Raw genomic sequence first — 17,310 nt, forward strand, 5'->3', positions numbered from 1 at the left:
CCTTTAAACAAGATCTGTAACCTTGACAGCTGTCTGTAAGTCCCATCACTATTGCTTTGAAAATGATGATACCAGCTGTAGTCCCAGTCTTTTCTAGCTATTAAGCCAGAGTTCACCCATAAAACCCCTCAGCCAGATTTTCAGCCCCCAGCAGCTCACTGTTGCTTTGATCTGGGATTTTGTTTCAAGTTACGGCGATAGGAGAGGGACAGCTGTGACACCGTGTCCTGGATTTTAGCTCCTAACAGAAGCTCCCAACATTCTTGCAGTCGCCTTTACCTGTGGTTAATGTCATCCTCTGCTCATCAGTCCCAATGAAACCGAGAGCCCACTGTTCGTTAAAAAACACTGAGGGACACTTTAAAGGTAAAATCCATGTTTCTGTTTCCAGTGACAACCACAGCAGCTCCAGGTGTGGACTAACATTATCTGAATCCATGTTTTGATCTGAATATGTCTCAAAACTATTAATGCCATTTAAAAATGAAAAGAAAGTAGTAAATAAGATCTTCAGAGTAGGGGTCAAGGCCAATACACTGAGACTAGTATCCAGCTTTTAATTTACTAATTATGTATAACAGTGATACAGTAAGAATACAATACCATGTATAGAGCAGCCCTTCATATAGCAACAGGATAAAAGCTAGTGCAAGAATGATGAAATACAAACTCACAATGTTTACAGTAGCTTCTGAAATACGTGTAGCACTGAAGGTTTTTAAACTCAGGTGATTTTCATGGAAAAAAAGCCATCCTCAAGTTCATAAACATTATGAAGAGTTTTCAAACTGGAATCGTCACAAGATATTTTAAGTCTTCTGAAACTCTGCTCTTCTTCACAGCATGAAGCCGCATCTGTTTTAGCAGCCAGGTGACCTGGGAACCTGAGGCAGTATTTGCTCTTGAGCAAACTCTACAAAAGCACCAGTGAAAGCAGCCACATTCCACTTGAATTTCCAGGAGATGAAAAGCAGCCGATGCATGCAACTACAGTTCCTATTAATGGATCCAGATATATGCATCCTATTGGTAGATTCCAGCTTGGCAAAGTAAAACTTGGCTGTTGCACCATTTTTAGTGCCCTAATAAATTATGTGTCCACTTTTTAAAGGTTGGACCACTGTGTGAAGGTCTAGAGCATTCAAAGACTTTTAAAAAAATTGAAGAAATCAACTGTAAATTTGGAATTAAAGAGTTGAAACTATGACACAATTAAAAAAAAAAAGTAAAATGAGTAGTAGTCAGCAGATTAAGACAGGACACAAACTGTACACTGAGCTGCCTCGAGACCATGCTTATCACTGGGGAAACTATTACCTGTTATTTGCAGCTATATCTTAGGCTTAGATTTCCACTGGGCTCTCTTACTGAGAGTCATGTAATTGGAGCCAAACTGAAAGCACCGCATAAATTAATATAAATTTTTATTTTACATGAACCATACAAATGGACACTTAGTGACTAAATATTACAAGCCAAGTGCACTGATCATCTTCAACTTCTAGCCTAACTTTGTGATGTTTACCTGAATTCAAAGTTATCAGAAATCAAACAAAAATATCTGTGTGAACCTCCAGATGATATACATCTAAGTATTAAATAGCTCTCATCAATAACCATTTTTTTTTTTCCTTAGTTTGTGGTTTAAATTAATCTGCAGGGTTTCATACCTGCAAACATGCTTTGGTTCTGCTACAAGAGGGACAAGAACTGTAAACACATGCACATGTTCTTTGGGGAAGAAACCATGATCTTTCCCCAACTGATATAATTTATGATGACTGGATTTTTTTATTTTTGTTTTAAACAGAAAGGTTACTCCCAAGGTCCCTAAAACAGTATTTTACAGAGGATGATGATATAGCCAAAGAATTTAACATAAAGGCTTGATGGGGAATTTTAAAATTAATTAAGGATGGAAGGTCTTTGCTCCATTTGAACCTGAGTGATTTTTAAAACCAAAACTAGTATGAACATGTCAATTTGACTTGAACCCCAAACTTCTTTTCCCCACGTAAAGAAATTTCCTGGAAACTGGAACATTCTAGATTAAAAAAAAAAAACAACAAAACAAAAAAAACCCAAACAAAAAACCCCCTTTCCTTTATGATGAGATGATAAAACCTTTTTTATTCAAAGCATTTTACTGAACTCTATTTTTTAACTAGCTGGATGTTTTATAGCAGTTAGCACTCATGTCACAGATGCATTTCTCTAGAGATTCTGCGTATGTTTCTAAATACACAGGAGACAGTTCCTCTATTCATCCGAGCAATTTCAAAACATTTCTGAGGAGAAAGAAATTACACCTGAAAAAATTCTCTAGTTGATTCCAATAAACACAGTGTGTTAGCCTCCAGTTATTTGTTTCACTTCAACTTCAGAGTGGCTAGACAGGGAAGCTTCTAGAAGCCACTTAAAAATGTTCTGATAGTACAAACAGGCTCCACTTTAAGCAACGCTTTTAGTGGAGATAAATTATTTCTGTAGAAAATAAGAGAAGAGCACAGCAGGGTCCCAAGTGCTAATCAAAGGACATGGTGCTTCAAGGAAACATTCTTTCCAAATAAATTGTTGGAGAACTGCAATAGTCCAGGCTGTGCTGCAATTACTGAAGGAACACTCTCTTTTTCTGTAAGATTTGGGAATTTCATTTCTCCTTGATCAATATGCTCCAAAGCTATAAACCCCAGAAGTCATTTTTGCAGAGGGATTTTTATTTAGGAAATCATTGTGCTGTCATTTTCTATGCATCATCTGGTGATGTATAACAAATGCCCATCAGATGTGTATTTTTTCCCCCTGTCTTGAGTCTTCCTCTGAATGGAAGAACTTAATACTCGCCATTTTCACTGCTGAAAAGAAGAAATCTTCATGGGGCTGGAACTGGTGAAATTTTGTTAGCTGTTTAAGCAAGATGGATAATCTGGATGATCATGTAATTTTCTGGTTTTGGGTTTGTCTTTTTGTTTTTTAGGGCTTTTTTGTTTGGTTGTTTTTTTTAAATTTCTGAACGCTATCTTGTATTTTTTCTTACTCAGGTATGTGTTTTCTAATAAAGTTACAGTCATGATGATCCCTAAACTAAATTCCAGCTTTTACTCTGATTTGTAGTTAGGTGGCTACCTTAGGAAAAAGGTTAACAGGAATTCTTTGAGATTAAAAACTCTGTAAAGCATCTGATATATGGGAGCATTTCAAGCTCCAGCAAATTGGAGTGATTTGTTTGGTTCTGAAGAATCCACTGAAAGCAGAAAGGTTTCTGTAAAAGTCTTCTATAATGGCTTCGTTAGTTCAAAGTATGACTATTTTTACCACCTACTTGGTTACTTGTATAACAAATGCTTCTACATAAATTCTGCTACAGTGCAGCAAACTGTTGGATCCTGAAAATTCACAGGAGTTTTACTGACTTCCATGAACCCACAAACTGAACTGACTGTAGTACATAACACCGTGGCATTACTATTTGTATACTATACATCCAGGAGAGCTGATGGCACATTGAAGACAACTAAAGAGTATCATCACAAAGCCCACTGTGCTGTAAAATCACATAATATAACAAAATCCCTATTCAAAAGAGCTTACAGACCAAGGGTAAAATCACCCTTGCTCAAAGACCATGCACCATGAAGGTCCTGTGTGGCAAGTGCAGCGGGATTCGTGCAGAGCATCGTCTTTGTACTGACTCCCCGCACAGCTGTGAGTTTCCTTCGGGGCCTTGACTACGTCTTCACAGCAGAAAGAGCTGTGCTGCCTTAAGACAATACCACCCCACTGGTGTGTGTTACTGCGGGACATTAAGCTGCTGGTGCTAAATTGATGGACCAGTCATGTGAATGCTGCCTGGCCACTTCTGTGCAGAATCAAGCTGTTAATTCAAAACAGCCCTCAGCAGAACGTGAAGTCAACCAGGATGACTCTGCGTTGCAGTTGCTGCGGAACACTCATCCAATCCATTCCACTGATGCAGCTGTGGAGGTGATAATCACAGCTGGAAAGGTGATAAGAAACATCTGGAGAGGCAGTACTAACAGCAGAGCTGTTTTTGCACTGAATGAACTCTGTGCACAGAGGACACGATGTGACATTACAAAAGACATTTTAAAATCAGGACAGAAATAAAAATTAAACACTGACGTTCTACTGAAACTCAGCGTGGTGGCTGTACTGTTGCACCTAACTCTCTCTCTCTTTAAAAATGCCTCTCCGTATGCTTTTGAAATAGTACTACAATTAATTTGCAGGAGTCAATTTAGTGGTTGTTCCCAGGCTATTATCCTTCTGTGTATAAAAGGACATGAAATTTCAGAAGCCAATACATGGCATGAACTTACTTTAATGACGTCTTCATCAGAGGATTTGCACTCAACTGATTCAGAGATGTCTGTCACAGCACTGTTCTCCTCAATGGAGACCACTTTGATGGGCACCGCCACTGTTTTTCCCGTGAGAATTGCAGTGTTCAGAATTTCCGTGTCCTGTACACAAAACAAAGCACAGCGCTGTTCAGAGACAGCTACGGACATTTCCAAAAGGCAAGCATCGGCTCTTCAACTGGACTTATACTCAAGAAAGACGTATTAGTTCTCAGCGGCTAATGATCAAATTTCATCTTCAAATAGGTGCAACTTGGTAAAATGTAGTAAAATCCCAGTTATATTTTATCTGTTAAATAAAGTCAGCTGTATTGCACGCTGTTAAATAGCGAGCAACATAACTGCAGCTAAATTCAGTCCAGGCGGGCACACATCATAGAAACCTATATGGAGCTTTTCTCGATATTTACCTTCCAAAATATAAGTTCAGAGTTTTTACTAAACTGCATTTGATTGGCAGTGTTTGGGACAGGATACAAGAGCCTCGAAAGTAAAATATTGCTCTTTGAACCTAAGCCCATTGCAAAAATGGGGCCTCTCATGAACTCTGTATCTGGAACTGTTTCAAGATTATTTAATTTCCTTCGATAAGGCCAATGAAGCAATGTAAGGAATCCAGGAGGAGTTAGTGATGCTATTAACTACAGGAAAATAACAAGGAAATCTGATGTTTGAACTTGGGTCGTAGCATATAAAAGCCTTTCAATATACCATCAACTAAGCTAACTCTTAAACAGCTTCAGTATCACTGTATTCCCAAGATTCCCTATGTAGGAAGAATTTCGCAGTTTCCTCCAACTTTTCAGCTTCCAATTCTATAAAGTGACTAAAATATTCAGCAAAATCCTCAGCACCAAAGTCACGAGGACTGCAGCGACTGATGTCAACAGCAGCAAAATGGGGCACTGATATCGTTGATACTGTTTTTGATTCAAGTTTAGTGAATTTGAAATCTAGGTCGATTTTTCTTTTCATCTTGCAACTCGTTATTTCTCAGGTTCTCCTACAGCTCTGAAGAAATTCCACCAAACTTAAAAAAAGTTAAAAAAGGAATGTTGACTGCTCTAGAAAAGTATGAACCCTAAATAATTCCTATGGCATATATGAAAACAAAACTACCCAAGGCAGTAGATCAGAGCCAGATTTATAAATAACATTATTGGTAAGTCTAAGGCCATTCTCAAGAACTCCTGGATTTCAAATGTAGAGATCACCCCCAGCCATCCCCCCACACAAATTCCGCTGAGTACTTGGTATTTTTGAGCAACAGAGCACTGCAGTGAAATGCAAGGCTCTGGAAGCTTTAGTCATCCAAACTTGAAAATTTTGTTCCATTTTGGTAAGTCCAGAAACAGATGCAAAGGAGCAGACCTCAACATGTGTGAAAAAACACAGTTAACAAACCCAACTACCCTTCCCTCTGCAGACTTCCAAAGCAAGCATTGAATAATCCATATAGGTTCACCAAAAAGCAGATTCAACATATTTTCTGCTGTGTATTTGGCTACTGTAAGTGCTGTATGTCCTCTGAAATTAATATTTTGCCTCAATTCCTTAAAGCCTTATATTTTGTGACTCTGAGGGTGAAACACTGCAGACTAAGGACTCCGGGGCAAAGGAGCAGAAAGAGTTTGTGGAAGTGACAGGACATCTTTTCAGGCTATTTCAGCTCTGCTTTGAAATGACTCTACTTAGATCCAGTTTTTCCTTAGCAACTGATATGTATTACTGATAGAGAAATCTAATTTAAAGGGACAGGTTCCTTTGAAGAAGAGAGAAATCCCATAAATAGAAACGAGTTTCAGATATAAAACTCACCCTGATTTACCCGTATTTGCATTTAATGGTAATTTATAAAGTTCAAGACATATCAGAAAATCATACCCACAAATCAAAAAAAGAAACAAGCCCTGCACCACTGCCAAGAAGACAAAAACAAAGACCTGATTATGCAGTGAGGTGAAACTTTTGTGCCAGAAGCAGCAGAGTAAATCCATCATTCAGGCTTAACTTGCAACAAACTGCCTGGGTGTCACTAGGACTCCCTCCAGCTCAGCTTTGGTCATGCCTGCAGCACTGAATAATCAGAGGCATCAACATGAAGTCAAATATTAAGAAAAATAGGAGAGAAGGGAAGTGAGAAGCTGAGCAGACAAGACCTCAAGGCACTCTGACCTGCATGAGGATCCTGTGCTCCTGATTTCCCAGCCCTGCATCTCAGCAGGAACAGACCAGCTGCTTAGTCCGCTCTGGCATTCGGGGTGATGGCGAGACTGCCAGTAGTATCACGCTAAATCATGTTTGCTGTACAACCAGCCACGGCCGCAGCTAAACTCTCAGCCTACTCTACAGCACCACAAAAACACTAGAGGATGGGATTAAAATCCAGTATTGGAAATAGGGCTTAAAAAAATGGGATGCAATAAAGTTAAATGTAAGTTACTTCTTTCCTGTAGGAACAGCTAATCCTATAAATGCAGGACAGAAAATATTTCACAGGAAAAGCTGAACTCCAAAAAGCATTTGGGGATTATAGTAGATCGCAGCAATTGCATGCTGTTGTGGTTAAAAAACAAATCCAAACCAACCAAAGAACCCTCCCACAGTAAATCGTACAAGGAGGAGTACCTGTAATATGTGAGGTACTCCCACTCAGTAGTAGCAACGTCTCAGCTACAGGGCTACGTCTGATTTTGAGAACTGTACTGCCAAGAAAAGCTTTCTCAATTGAAAAGAAATACAAAAGAAGAAAAAATCAAAGACTAGAAAATAACATCTGTGAGGAATAACTGAAAGAATTGGGATTGTTTAGCCTAGAAAAGATTATGGGGAAGGATGATTACTGATACATAAATGTCTTAAAAAATTAGGAAGAATAAACTGAAGGATGATTATTGATATATAAATGTCTTAAAAAATTAGGAAGAATAAACTATTTCCCATGTTCCTGGACTGGGCCCGAGGTAATGGGTTAAAACTGCAACAAGGAAGATTTGTTTTTCATTAAGGTAATCTTAATGACATAAAAATAATGATAACAAATTGATGGAATAGGTTGTCTGGGGCAGAAGAAATCACACAGTCTAGTCTAAGAGATCTTTCAAGAACAGATTATACATAATTCAGAAATACCATAGGTTCCTTGAGTCAGGTAGAAGAGGGAGCAGGTGACCTTGTGGTTCCCTCCCCCTTTTTATCTTAGTCTACAGTTTTTCAAAATCGAATGATAACACAATATATCTTGTATTTAAAATAACCCTGTTCTGCTTCACGCATCCCAAATACATGATCCTTTTTCACTAGACAAAAGAAAATTATCTGTACCTTTAAAATGGAAAAGCCTGACAGGCAAGTGTGACTGACATTCCTGCTTTCTGCACTATATAGAGCAGAGATGATGTACCAATTGTTAAGTAATAATCTGTCACTTCTGTTTCTCTCTTTCCAATGTCATTATCGGTGTATCTGAATTCTAAGTGGTTTTGATATAAAGCCACAATTACAAAGGTTAAAAAACCTTTTCAAATTTCTCAAGACCTTTCTGAAAAGAAGACAGAAAACTTGGGTTACTCACACTTTATCAGCAATTAGAAATGTCAATCTTCTGCCCTTTGCTAATGGTTTCATTAAAGGAGGTAGTGTGCATCTGGATGAATTTATTCTGATTAATAACTTCAGAGATGCATCTGCCCCCAAAATTGTAAAAGCATTGTTTATCATGATAAGGGGCTACTGAAATTTTACATAAGTATAAACTTCAGGAATTTCCAACTCATGATGTGCAGAAACGAGATGAAAAATATTGTAGCTGTTATGTAATGGTTTCATAGCTGGTTTCATAGCTAGTACCGTTACAATCGTTAGAGATCCTCAGCACTGGAAAGCTATCGGTAGCCACCTAGCTACAGCTCTGAGCACACAGAAACCTTTGTATTTCATCTCCACTGAGAGTTGTCACAACTCACTGGTGTTACACAGATTAAGAAATAGTGAAGTATAAGCAATTAATATATTACACACTATATTAAAAGCAATTTTCAAACCTGCCACTTCCCTTAGTCTCTAAGTTCCCTATGCTATTCAACTGTGACATTTAAAAAAAAAATATAAAAAGACCAAAGAACCAAGTCTTGATTCCATTGTCTTTTTGTTTAGACCTAAAATAGAAAAATGTGTGTCCTGTATCCCTGTGTATGGAATAGCCTTATGACACAACTTCTGCCTCCTCAGTGTTTCCTTTATATTGCTGCAATAAAGCCAAAGGCTTTAATGTAACTGAGAATTGACCCGTTGTCTGCACCCATACACAAGCTGTTAGGCAGAAGACTCTAAATAATGTATGAAAACAGTCCAAGACTCCTCAAAAGCTGAACTGAAACTCATAAAAATAAAAGGAGCTTAAACAGAACTGTCTGTCTGCTCTGCAATACTGAGCACGGAACGTGACCTGCTTCCCTTGCATTCTGTCACCTCCTGTAATACCCTTGATTATCCACTGATAAGCAGAAACAGTAGTTGAATCTTTAAGGATATGTCAAGCAACATTAAGAAAACAATTGTTCTCACACCGAGATGATTGCGAGAGCAAGAAATAAGATAGCTGGTATAGGTGGTGATTTTTACGTTTTATTTATAAATGCAATATACCATCCTGTTTGCGAGCTAATTTGGGAGTATACAAACAAGATTACTAACAAACCTTTAGAGAGACTAAGAACTCATTTAAAATGTAGGCGCTTTTCAAAAATCACAATATCTTGGCCATTTCCACATTCTTTAATTTTTAAAATCCCCCAAGAACTAATCTACTTTCTGTGCAGGCAGCAGCTAAAGTTTTAAAATCAAATTTATTTTGTGTGGCAAAAGACTGAAAGCATCTGATAGCTGTGTTTGGACTTGTTCCCAATAAATTCCAAAATGGGGAAAGTAGTGCAAAGTAAATTGAAAAAACAGAAAGAGGATGAGTTATAAGCAAGCATCAATATCCAGGTTGGAAAGAAGTTTCTGTAAGTGTATTAAAACCTCTGAAAAAGCAAGGGTTGTCATTTCCAAAGTTGAAATAGAGAACTACATATATAATTCTCATTGACACAGAAGAGAGATTTGAGCCCTGAACTCTTTGTTAGCCTCAAACTGTCGTTGCAGCACAATGACCGAATCCCAACAATATCTGAATCTGCAGAGGCAGAATTGATTTTGTCATATGAAGTCCTATGTACAAACTCCCGATTTGGATGGTTCTTTCCTGTTACTAGAGCATCCCTTCAATGAATATGGCATATGAAGGAAATCATTACTATTTAAACATATTTAATTAACAATCAGTAGCATTAAAGAACATTTTTTTCTTGTTCATCTAATGGTTAAAGGAAGACTAGTGGTTAGACATAAGGCTCTAACCAAAGAAGATATTCAAAAGCAAACCACTGAATTGTGTGCATAAGAAATTAAACATTTTTTGATGTTTTAACTTCAAGCTCGATCTCAACCAGAACTGAGTAAATGTCTTCACGCAACACAGCACTTTCATTACCCACTAAAAAAGCATCTACTCTTTCCCAGCCTAGACTTTATCCTGTGTACTAGTCTAGCTGAAATCAGCACTACATTTGCTTGCTCAAGGACCTGAACCCTCAGACCCTGCATCAAGAACACAGAGTTGCACCTCCTCTACACAAACCTTCAGCATGCTTCACTGATTTCAGAAATGAAATCCTGAGGTCACAACCTGATACTTACTACAGGTAAAGAAAAGCTTCTCTGCTGACATATGTATGCAGCAAGCATGGGAGGAAATCATAGCAGGAGCAACTTCTACTGTCATCCTCCTTCCCCAGATAAAGGAATTAAGAGGGCTAGGTGGCTTTCACACCTCTTTATAGCTAAGCACTTGATAAATTGTGACTCAAGTGCAACTAGTTAGGACAAAGGGGTACTCCCAATCATTTCCCTGCATGCTTGATTTTTGAAAAAAAAAAAAAAAAAAAAAAAAAGTAATCAAGAAGCCCACTGCACAAGCTAGAACTGGTGAGTTCTATCAGCCTAGTGGTTTGGAGCTCCTCTGTTTGTGCCTGTATCAAGTTACCACTGTTACAAATCTTGCTATTACTTTTCAGTATATCAGGAAAAAAATTAATTGGTGTTTCAAAGAAAAACGGTGAGACTGGAGTCAGGCAGAGAGTCAGACATTACATTATATTGCACCTGGGTTCAGGGGGACCATTATACAAAATTCGATGCAAGTATCACTGCTCTACAGGAAATTTCTGAGCTTTCCTGCTTGGAGCTGATGTTACGATCCAGAGTACCAGAAACTTCTCTGGTCTTGGTTACATCAGGGTTAACTTGGATAAAGTCCACTAGCAGTAGTGTTGGCCTCAACATTTTCTTCCACAGCTGCACTCATTGCGCTACTTCACAGAAAACTCAGAAGAACTGGTTTTCAGAAAAATCAGTACTTTTTTAGAAAGGGAAAATAAGATCCATAAAGCTAATGTATTCTAGACAGAGCTGAGGAAGAAGCGTGTGTTCACATCTGGGCATTTGAAGTTAGGTAACACTATGATTGACTCTGCAGGAATCTCACATTTTATTCCATCCCTGTTTCAGTCGGGGAACTTCCACCAATGTCAGTGGGAGCTCTGTGCAAACAGCAAGAATACAGAATGCGAGCCTTAGTTGCTTGAGTTTAGTTGAAGAGCAAACCTTATGTTCATCCAACCTCTCAGCTGTAAGAAGGCAAGCATTCAGCCATGACTAATTTAGGAACTAATTCAACATTAAATTGTGGCAGAATGAGGAAGCAAAGTGACAGCTGTTTAATTAAACTCTAAATCCGATTAGATGGTGTTATCAAGAGAAATCCATGGGAGCCTGAGGTCATGAGAATGGTCCTGTTTACAGGCTGAAAATTCTGTAAGTGGAATCTCATAGAATGATGTTAATCATAGCTTAGCATTAAGATTTCTCCCTTCACACAAACACACTCCCTCATGAGTAACAAACCTATTCTGAAGACCTGAAGGAGTGACACAGAAAAGCCAATTATGTTTTAATTTATAAGGAAAGTTTCTTGAAAAAGTTTGTGGAAAAGAGGCAGTTGGGCACTGTCTACCTTAAATTCAAACCAGTGTTTGTCTTACAGAAAAAGGACAGAAGCAGCAAGCCCTTGCATGCTGTTGACAGCATTTGAATCGGTGGAGACAATGCCTACGCAGGAGAGCTCCAGGAGCTGTACAGTGCTTCCAACTACTGTTCAAGCCATCACCCTTGATGAACAGCGACACCCTGGCAACACATTTACAAGACCAGAAGATGGAGATGTGGGAGATACAAACTAAACTCCACATATGCCAGTTGCAAACACCATAAATAGTCTACTGATGAGCACTAAGTTATGCATCACAAGTTTCCAGGGCATCCTAGTTAGAGAGATGCACAGGGTTGTACTGTACTGATGACAACTGTTATGCTGATTTGTGAGTCTGGTAACACAATGGTTGTAGATTTGAGTTATTAATACTACTAAGATTACAGCTGATTAACGAAATAACATTGTTAGGCAGCAGACTGTTTATCTACATAATCCTATGATTAAAAGTAAATTATACATTGTGCTTTCTGCCAACTAGATACTCTGACACTGCACATTCACAAACAGTATATACAGGAAGGGAAAGAAGCTGACATTCTGTTTTTAAATTCTTAGCACACATTTCAGGAGGGTTTCTGAATCCATGCTAGGGCACGTGGAAAATAAGGAGGTGGTTGGTGACAGCCAACATGGCTTCACTAAGGGCAAATTGTCCTGACAAATGTGGTGGCCTTCTACGATGGGGTTACAGCACTGGTGGGCAAGGGAAGAGCAACTGACATCATCTACCTGGACCTGTGCAAAGCATCTGACACCGCCCCGCATGACAGCCTTGTCTTTAAATGGAAGAGGCATGATTTGATGGATGGACCACTCAGTGTATGAGGAGCTGGCTGGATGGTCACACTCAATGAGTTGCGGTCAATGGCTCAATGTCCCAGTGGAGAGCAGTGACGAGTGACGTCCTCGGGGTGGGTGTTGGGACTGGTGCTGTTTGACACCTTTGTTGGTGACACAGACAGTGGGATCGAGGCACCCTCAGCAAGTTCCCTGACGACACCGAGCTGTGTGGTGTTGTCACACGCTGGAGGGAAGGGATGTGCCATCCAGAGGGACCTGGACAGGCTGGAGAGGTGGGACCGTGCAAACCTCATGGAGTTCAACAAGGTCAAGTGCAAGGTCCTGCCCATGGGTCAGGGCAATCCCAAGCACAAACACAGACTGGGCGAGGAGTGGATGGAGAGTAGCCCTGAGGAGAAGGACTTGGGGGTGTCAGTGGATGGAAAACTGACTGTGATCCAGCAACGTGCGCTCACAGCCCAGAAAGCCAACCGTGTCCTGGGCTGTGTCAAGTGCCAGCAGGTCAAGGGAGGGGATTATCCTCCTCTGCTTTGCTCTCATGAGACTCCCCCTGCAGTGCTCTGTCCAGCTCTGGGGGCACCAACAGCAGAAGGACACGGACCTGCCCGAGCAGGGCCAGAGGAGACCATGAAGATGCTCAGGGTGCTGGAGCACCCCCTGTGAGGACAGGCTGAGAGAGCTGGGGGGTTCAGCTGGAGAAGAGAAGGCTCCGGGGAGAGCTTAGAGCGGCCCCCAGGGCTGAAAGGGGCTGCAGGAAAGGGGGGAGGGACTCTTGATCAGGGGTGTAGGGATAGGATGAGGGGTAACAGTTTTAAACTGAAAGAGGGCAGATTTAGATTAGATCTAAAGAAGAAATTCTCCCCTGTGAGGGGGTGAGGCCCTGGCACAGGTTGCCCAGAGAAGCTGTGGCTGCCCCCTCCCTGGCAGGGTTCCAGGCCAGGTTGGACGGGGCTTTGGGCAACCTGGGCTGGGGGAAGGTGTCCCTGCCCATGGCAGGGGGGTGGGACTAGGTGGTTTTTAAGGTCTCTTCCAAGCCAAACCATTCTATAATTCTACAGACCAAAGAGTCTGCATGACTGAGGACCACCTTGAAGCAGATTCATTCCAAGGCAGTCAGTGATGAAGGGCAAATTTTGTTGGTTGGATTTTGGTTTTCTCTTTTCACATGATTACAGTGCTATTGGCCCATCACATGTAAATCCTGCTCTGCTTCATTCATCAGTTTATAACATAGGACTTTTACTTCAGGTGTAATACCACATTGCAAAAGAAATGGGGTAATGTCATTAAGTAGTAAAACCAAAGTGGGACAACCTGCTTATTTAATAGCATCCCTAAGTATTCAAACATGGATCCAGATGGAATCCAGGTCACTCCACGACTCTAAGGTCCACACTGTCAAGAAAAATGTAAATTAATGAACAAATTAACAGTAATGAAAAACCAGGCTATTCAAAACCTACATAAGAAACAGATTTATTCAATAAAAGTTGCCATTTCTGCAGTCTGTCTCTAATGATCATAGTAGAATAAAAGGTCTCAAAATTTATTTTGGATGCTAATTCTTTTCAACACATGGAAACACTGTGAGGTATCTTCTTTTTATTAAGCCTTTGTTAAATGGCCAATGATGTACATGGCACAAAAATCAAGGCTCATACCTGCCCTGAAGAACAAAATAATACAGAAATCAAATACAGATAAAACATCACCCATGGAAAGACTCACAGGTGGATGCTGGCATTGTTCTGTCCCTAGCATGCATGACATTTGTTTGAAGACCTGGACCAACATGATGTTTCTGGGTGTCTTAAAGGAGTCTGAAGGAAGGGAAACAGAGGAAATGTGGAAACAGGGACATAAGGAAGGGACTCAGACTCATATTTCTCGCCTCCCGGCAGAGTGGCTTTAACCACCACCTGCAAAGCCCATCGGTGCACAGGCTAGGCTGGGGCCCCTCACCCATTTCTTCTGGGGCTGGACCACTGCAAGGAAACCGGTGGCAGATTCCTGGGTCCAGAGAAGAGGAAGGCAAACGGCACTCAGCTGGGGTGGGGATGTCTCGCACTCAGCATAATCTTCCCTGTAGCTTTTGTGAACCATGTAATTTATGACAATGATCTGAGTGACTTTTCAAAATGGGAACTCACTGTTCTGCAAATGCAATGCCTTTTTAATCAATGATCTTGTCTCTGTTTAGTCTCCATATTGAGATAAATCTTAATTACTGGCTCCCCTACATTAGCAACAAACCGTTCCATTTTCATCCCTGCTTATACAGTTTTCAAATACTCTGCCAGCGGAATTTTTGAGTCCTGATAAATTATGCTCTGCAGACAGAAAAGGGGAATGTAGAATATATTAACAGATAGGGATGCAAAAGAATATCTTTGGATTCTTGGATGACTAATCCACACTTTCCTTGCAGTGAATCTACCCTGTTAGCATTCGAATGTGCAAAAGGGAACATAGCCAATGATTACTCTGATTTAGCAGATGAGGCTGTATTGCTAAATGTAATTCTATCATCACCCAAAAGTGAGCATCTCTTTTAAAAAGTAAGAAGAGACTGGAGCAACTGAATAAAATTAACCATGCCTTTAATTGCTTTGTTCTGTTGTTAGTGACGTAAAATGATGGAAAAATGTTATAAAGCCATTACTCAGATCTGTGTATCAGTATGAAGGCCACATTGACTTAAGGTCAGGTACAGAGGTCTGGACTCTATCCAGATTATTATGACAACAGTATCTCACTTCTTGTTGCTTGCAATTTTGAATTAAAAAAATAAAATCTTATCAGCATAAACTTCCCATTTGCAAAGTCCATAAAGAGTATTCTGGCTAGCAGAAAGACAAGCAATAGACACAGCCTGTTTTATAAGGATGAAATCTCCAAAATGAACAGTGAGAAACATTTTGCTTCAAGCTGCGGGCTCATGAGTGCCCTTTCTTCAGAGCTTATGGAAAGAGCAATTATCCTAGCAGAGAAGGCAGCTTTCTGTGATCTGGTGAAGAGGCATAACCAGTCTCTGTCTCCTCATTTCCAATGTGTTTTAAACTAGGTGGAATGAAAAAAACTTATTAGCCAGTAGGTCCAGAAAGGTTACAACACCTCTGAAGGTCCTGTCACTTCTTCCACTTCTGAACAATTGAGAAACAAGTTCAGATTTCTTTTAACAAATTTGTTTCAGAATGAAATATTTACTTTACTGTATTTGTTATATACTAAGTTGATCATATGCAGTTCACAGTACCAATTCAAAACTTGATTTTGGAGCTGTAATAGTGTGCCACAGACACTGAGACTAACCGAGAAATCTTATTTCCTCTCCCTTGTGGAATAAGGATCCAAGCGCTTCCATTAATATTTCTACCAGTAAAGTTCCACTGCCTGAATATCAATGCTAATTGTATTTATTATTTGTACAAAAGCAACCCCATTCTGGCTCCACATGATAGCTGAATGTCAATACACTGAGCAGTGACTATAATAAGAGACTGTTTCTACACCAAGGAGTTAAAAAGAACAACCAGATCAACTGATTCTCAGCACATCTTGGTGAATAACTGATTCTTGTTGTTTTCTGAACAGATCAAGGAATGAGAAAAATCATTCCCACACCATCTGACACAGTTTGGTTTTGGTTTTCTTGCTGAATAAAATACTCCAAAAATATTGAAGTGTTCTAGTTTTCTTTCCACTTTATTTTCCTAAAATATTTGGAGAAATATAGTTCAAATGTTATATCAAAACAAACAAAAACCCAAATTATTTTTGTTTATAAAGTATGAACCCCCAAATACCCTTTTGGCTAAATGAGTCATAGTTTGATTCCTTATGGCTCTTTTTTTTTTTTTTTAATATATAAAACTTTTGTTTCCTTTTACCTTAAAACCTGTCTTTACCTACATAAAGCAAGGTGGAATGAGAAACATGTGGCCCTTTTCCCACAAAGAGCATGGATTCAGTTAAAGCAATGACACAGGGAACCTGCATCCTTAGCTTAGAAGATCCTGATACTTAAATTGTGAGGGTCCAAACTAATTACCAAGTCTGTCAGAGAGGCATTCCCTACAGCAGCAACAACCAGCAAACCCTCTGCAAGGAAGAAGGTGTCAGACAGATTTCCTTGTGACTGCAGACAGCAAGTACAGTCTCGGAAACTCCTTCCTTCCCCCTCTCACGAGAACTGTTACACTGCTTGAATCAGGCAGAGTAACATGCTTAGCTCACACATGTCAATGTATTACACTTGCATGCAATGCTTTTTTTAATGAATCAAGTCCTCAAGAGACAACTTCAAACCTTCCCTACCACCCTAAATTACTACAAGATGATCTCATTAGATAATCTAACCCCCTAGGTGATGAAAAATGAAAATTAATAAGGACATGAAGTAAAATCAACTGAACACTTTCATGCTTGATTGTGTCTTCCTTTATCATCTTAAAAGCTGTAACTGTGCATAGTTTGTCCTTTTTAAGTGTCTGTTGTAATCAATGTGTATCAACAGTGACTGAGAGTCTAGCTGGGGGCCTCTCTGTTTTGTAGGAGCTGCGACGCTAAATTCAATTAGGTACAGCTCACTAAAAAAAACAGGATTATGCTAAAGTTGCCTCTATTCCCTGTTGACTTGGACAGATATGTCAAGATGCAGTGGCCAATATGTATTTTCAAAGAAAGATGGTATTTCCTGCTGTGTGGATGAACCGTCTGCAACTGAAAATGACTTCAAAGAAAACAATTCTGGAACCACTTAAAAAGTAGAAAAAGTTTTAAGGACAACTGCAGGAGATGGGAAGCAGAAGCTCACATTTCATCTTTCTATAACCACTTAAAATATAGAATAAGGTTATAAAGGTGACTGGAGAAGATGGGAAGCAGAAGCCCGTATTTTATTTCTCTATACTTAGATATAAATGAAACAAACCCCCTGATTTTTTAGAAGATGCGGATGTGTAACACAGGAAA

At 39.6% G+C, this 17,310-nt stretch overlaps 1 protein-coding gene across 3 annotated transcripts in view; it reads right to left on the reverse strand.

Annotated features, from left to right (window-relative positions):
- Positions 1–17,310, reverse strand: part of TMEM132C (transmembrane protein 132C) — a 765,633-nt gene that overhangs the window by 25,523 nt on the left and 722,800 nt on the right. The window contains exons 1-2 of one of the 3 annotated variants that reach the window (XM_026859693.1): positions 10,122–10,174; positions 4,341–4,484 (exon numbers count right to left, since the gene is read on the reverse strand). The exons of 1 other annotated variant lie outside the window; for it this stretch is intronic. In XM_026859693.1, coding sequence (XP_026715494.1) covers positions 4,341–4,484; positions 10,122–10,169 — 192 coding nt within the window. In that variant the 5' untranslated portion in view covers positions 10,170–10,174. Of the gene's footprint in view, positions 1–4,340; positions 4,485–10,121; positions 10,175–17,310 lie in introns of those variants that run through there. One more of the 3 variants, XM_026859692.1, reaches the window with a different exon arrangement.

The sequence above is a fragment of the Athene cunicularia genome (genome assembly GCF_003259725.1).
Source record: "Athene cunicularia isolate RWA chromosome 15 unlocalized genomic scaffold, athCun1 chr15_part1, whole genome shotgun sequence".
Classification (NCBI taxonomy): Eukaryota; Metazoa; Chordata; class Aves; order Strigiformes; family Strigidae; genus Athene; species Athene cunicularia.